This window comes from Protobothrops mucrosquamatus, unplaced genomic scaffold (assembly GCF_001527695.2).
Source record: "Protobothrops mucrosquamatus isolate PMUCROS unplaced genomic scaffold, P.Mucros_1.0 scaffold547, whole genome shotgun sequence".
Classification (NCBI taxonomy): domain Eukaryota; kingdom Metazoa; phylum Chordata; class Lepidosauria; order Squamata; family Viperidae; genus Protobothrops; species Protobothrops mucrosquamatus.
Window position 1 is genome coordinate 390,116 of NW_015386851.1, and position 4,809 is coordinate 394,924.

The window sequence follows — 4,809 nt, forward strand, 5'->3', positions numbered from 1 at the left end:
AAGTCTCCTTGTTTTTGACCACTCTGTGTTCTTGCAATCAGGTGGTTAGCTTCCTCCCTATCTATCTTACATAGTCACGGGGGCAATCCAGGTAGGGGATCTGGTAGATTACATTAGAAGTATCTCCCACCTCCAAGCAATCTTGTCAAGGCATGATTTGTCCTCGTATGGTAACCTCTGGGTGGTGTGCGATGCACACTTACAGATCTGAGAAGTTGCGTTCTACTGCTTCCAAATGTTTTTGATGTATAGTTTACATTAGGCATGTCAAACTCGTGATGTCACGTGACATCACGCAATGTATCGTGACTTTTTCCCCATTGCTGGCACAGTTTCAGCTTGACGCATCTGGCTTGTGGACCGGCAGTTTGACATGCCTGGTTTACATGCTTTAGTCTTAATTTGATATAAATCAAACTACTGAAGGTTTGCAGTTTTTTTCACAGTCTTCACTAATATACTTCCTTATACTGAACAATAATGAGGCAGGTTAATCTCTGGCAATTTAGGCTAACTCCAGAGCTGCTTTCCATTTGTAAGTTTCTATACAGCAATTTTCATGTAGAATGTGTGAATTTTTCATTCTTTTGAATCCATAGCTTTATATAGCTTGATGTAAACAATAAATTTTCATTCTCCCAGTCAATTAAGGTAAATTTATATTATATCAGAACACCTGCAAACATAAAAATAAAGGTGGGATAGAAATAAGTAGTCTGAATTTTTTAAATGAGGTCAACTTTGTATGCTGGAAATTCTTCTGAATTGCCCGTGAAGTGAAGCAGATATTCTATGAGATTTTCAAAGGGGAATGGATTATCAAATGCAATAACTTAAACCATTGTCCTATTTGAATTGAGGACTCTTGGTTTCTCAATATTTCTATCATTCATTTGTAGTGCTTATTAGAGATTTCTGTAGATAGATCCTGAGAACATATTTGTCCATCTTTTAACCACTCTTTCTGTATCTTTTTTGGCTGTAGAAAAATCTCCCAGTGAAGCTACAGTGACAAGGAACAAAGTGGACATATCCTCCTGTGCCATCTTACAGAAGCAATGCTCTAGGATACCTCAGCACCATGAAGGGGTTAGGAGATAACCGAAGCCGCCATCTATCTGATAACCTGGACTCTCCTCAAGACTCTCTCTATGCCACTCAAGATAGGAATCCTTACCTTCTTAGTCCCACAGATTCCTATTCGATGGACCCTCGGTTTCCAACACCCAATTCTCTCCACAGTGACTGCCTCCTTCCACTCAACAACCAGATTTCTAACAGCAGTACATTTCCACGTATTCATTACAACTCTCACTTTGAGGTTCCCGATGAGAACCCCTTTCCAAGTCATGCCCAAGCCACCAAAATTAATAGACTCCCTGCCAACCTGCTAGACCAATTTGAAAAACAACTGCCCATCCACAGGGATGGCTTTAGCACTCTCCAGTTCCAGAGAAGTTCAGATCCCAAACACCGGAATGAAAACCCCGGGAGGATACGGCACTTGGTTCATTCAGTCCAAAAACTTTTTGCTAAGTCACAATCCTTGGAAGGTGCTTCTAAAGGCAGTGTGAATGGCAAGAAAGGCACTGAGGACTCAAAACCAAATCGGAGAAGCAAGAGTAAAGATCGTGCAAAAACCACTGAGACTAAACGCAGGACGAGATCCAATATATCAGGCTGGTGGAGCTCAGATGACAATCTGGACAGTGACACCTGCAACTATCGTAACCCTATGGGCCTCATGACTCTTGGCAGGCAGCCTGATCACAGCCAGCCTAAATACTTTATGCATGCTTACAACACAATCAGTGAACATATGCTGAAATCCTCCAAAAGCAATAATGACCTCAAGATCACCACTTGCACCAACATCCCCATCAGCAGTGACTCAAACTACATCAAAAGAGGGTCCTGGTCCACTCTCACACTCAGCCATGCCCGAGAAATGTGCCAAAAGGCTTCAGCTACCATCGATAGAGCGCTGTTGAAATCTAAATCCTGCCATCAAGATTTAGCGTATCAGTACTTGCAGGTGGGTGCCATGCTTGAAACTTCCTTGTGATGATGTGAATGTTGGATAAAGAAAAAATTGATTATGTTTAGATAAGGACAAGTCTGCACCATAGCCTAAACCTGTTGTCTTGGTTATTTCTTAAGCCAACTTCAGATCAGTCTAGGTTGCAATGGCTTGACAATGTGACTGGGCTGATGTTCAGTCTACACTACAGCCACTGCAAGACCTAATCAATTATTCCTATTTCTTGTTCTTCCCCTATGTGAAGCCTTACTGTCTGGCTCCTATATAGGGTGATTTTCCAGCACCTGCCTTTTCTTTGAGGGTGGGGGAGGGATTGTTCCCTCCTCATTAAGCCTATGTTCCTTAATCTCTTTAGTTTTCCAGACGTTTACACTACCTATGCATGCCTTTTTTCCACTCTGTCTTCTTAGACACTAGCAGAGACCTTTTCTTTTTTTATCTTATAGTGACATTGTAGCTTTTTTTTACTGTGTCCAGGGGTGGAAAAGCAAAGGAACAATGTTTCACTCAGCCTGAGCAAAAAACTAAGAATCCCACAGGGACATGTCGAGATTGAATGAGCATGACCTTTTAGAGTTGAGAATAGTTCATTGATTTAACAGGCCATTTTTGGATCAATCACAAGATTGTTTTAAAAACAGAATATAGCAAGCCCCATAGTCCCAAATGCAGTGATTGTCTAGGGCAGTGACCAGGCACTGGGGAGGAGGGGAAGTGTCAGGCACTGCAGTCAATTGAAACTGGGGGCTGCTACTAGAATGAAACAAAGCACCGGAGATCATCTGCTCTGAAGGGTTTAAAAAGGTTAGGTTGGAAAAGAGCAGTTTTGAACTGAAGCTGTAAACATTCGTGGGGGATGTATTTGCAATGGGCTGGGAGAGGGAGGAGGAGGAGTACCTCAGCCATTTTTGCATTCAGAAAACAGTGAATGGTTTCTACTATCAGAGGGCCAAGCTGAAAGTGTGAATCTGCTTTATGAAGTTGGAGTTGGTGTGGTGTATATTTGTAGGATCCCAACTAACTAAATAATTCATTATATGTACTTCTAATTCAAGATTTCTTTCTCTGTTCTTACTAAGCCAAAAATAAAACTTGATAGGTAAACTTCATTAGAGACTAACACAGTGATGGCAAACCTTTTAGAGACTGAGTGCCCTAACTGCAACCCAAAACCCACGTATGCATCGTCGAGTGCCGGGTGGGTGTGGCCCATTGGATGGGTGGGTGGCCCATTGGGCGGGTGTGGCCCATTGGGTGGGCGTGGCTGCAGTGGTAACGGCAGACTGGATGGGACTAAAAAGTTCAATCAATCAATTCCCACTTTGCAAGATCTTTTTTTTTCCCGTGAGAAGTTGAAATTGACTGATTGAACCTTTCTTTCTTTTTTTTGCACACGGCAGCGGAGGCCTAAAGCGAAAAGATTTTATAAAACCCAGCTGAAGGCCTAGGAGTGGGGCAACGGCACATGTGCCCACAGAGAGGGCTCTGAGTGCCGCCTCTGGCACCCGTGCCATGGGTTTGCCACCATTGGACTAACATATTAAGGCTAGCATCATGGAGAGGCTTTCTATTCTGACCTATTGGATAAATACAGCTACTTTTGCTATTATTATTGAACAAATATCTGTATGTTAAACATATGTTGGACAATCCAGTAAAAGTATATATTATAATATATAAAGCCTAATTTGGCTATGTGTCCTGTTTAAAATAATAGAGTAGGTTTGAGACACTGAGTAATTCAAATCCTTTTGACATCAATTCTTGTCCCTAGGACTCTAGTTTTGTATTATCCCTGTGGTTTACTCTGTCTTATTCTGCTATTTTCTGTAATGCAAAACATCTACTATATCCAGAAAATAGTGAAGAGAATCAGAACAATTTATCACTTCTTACTAGGCACAGTTATAAGTCTTGGCTCTTGATACACTTAATCTTTATTCAGGAGTTGGCTTACTCAGCAGCAGGTTCACAGACAAAACTAAGAAAGATTTGTGTTTTTTTTATTGCAGGCAGGAAAAAGAAGTCATTTACACAAAATATTTCCCAACTGCAGTATACAGATATCAAGGTCTATATAGAGGTCTATCATTCAGGATTTAAATGTTAGGCCTTTTTATTCTCATGTTGGCCATTGTATTGTTTATCTTGGAAGACTTCTGATTTACATTGATATGATTGTCCCCTTTGGCCTGAAAATTTCTGGTCCTGGTCTCACCATCTTGATTCCTTCTAGACCTCCTTCCCAATTGTCATAGAATATGTGGGGCAGGAACATAGTCTGTTGCCTCCCAAGAATAGCCAATATGTGGGTGGTTCTTCTAATGAATCAAATATTCCAAACTATTTCTATTGTGTTGAGATTCCAAAACACATTTCTCTCTCACTCCCTAAATGGTCAGGAGGGAATAGTAGTTTTAGAAAATAATATATTTTCAACTGGCTGGAAATTGCAAGAAAAATGCCAAGAAACTTGATTGGTGCAATTACAGGAAATGGTCCAGAAACCTAGGCATTTCAGCTTCTATGTATAGAAATCTCATGGAAGAGAGAAATCTGGTAGAGAGCCAAACCTGATAGCCAGTAGCAATAGGGAAAGCAGAATGTCTTCTGATTGTTACAGCAAAGAGTTTTAGGAGCTGCTGTAGGAAGCATGAGATTGTTAAGGAGCAGGTTGACATCCTGAGAAAAACAGAAAAGCTCTGAAGAATGGGTAGGTAAGGAGGCATTCATGGCAAGAGTAGAAGAGATGGTTGGTCCCCATGGAA

At 41.2% G+C, this 4,809-nt stretch overlaps 1 protein-coding gene across 2 annotated transcripts in view; it reads left to right on the forward strand.

Annotated features, from left to right (window-relative positions):
- Window positions 1-1,081: 1,081 nt before the first annotated feature.
- The window catches only part of DLGAP4 (DLG associated protein 4), a 125,679-nt gene continuing 121,951 nt past the window's right edge, over window positions 1,082-4,809 (forward strand). The window contains exons 1-2 of one of the 2 annotated variants that reach the window (XM_015816992.1): window positions 1,082-2,039; window positions 2,921-2,934. In XM_015816992.1, the coding sequence (XP_015672478.1) occupies window positions 1,082-2,039; window positions 2,921-2,934 (972 nt within the window). The remainder of the gene's footprint in view (window positions 2,040-2,920; window positions 2,935-4,809) is intronic. The other variant, XM_015816991.1, reaches the window with a different exon arrangement.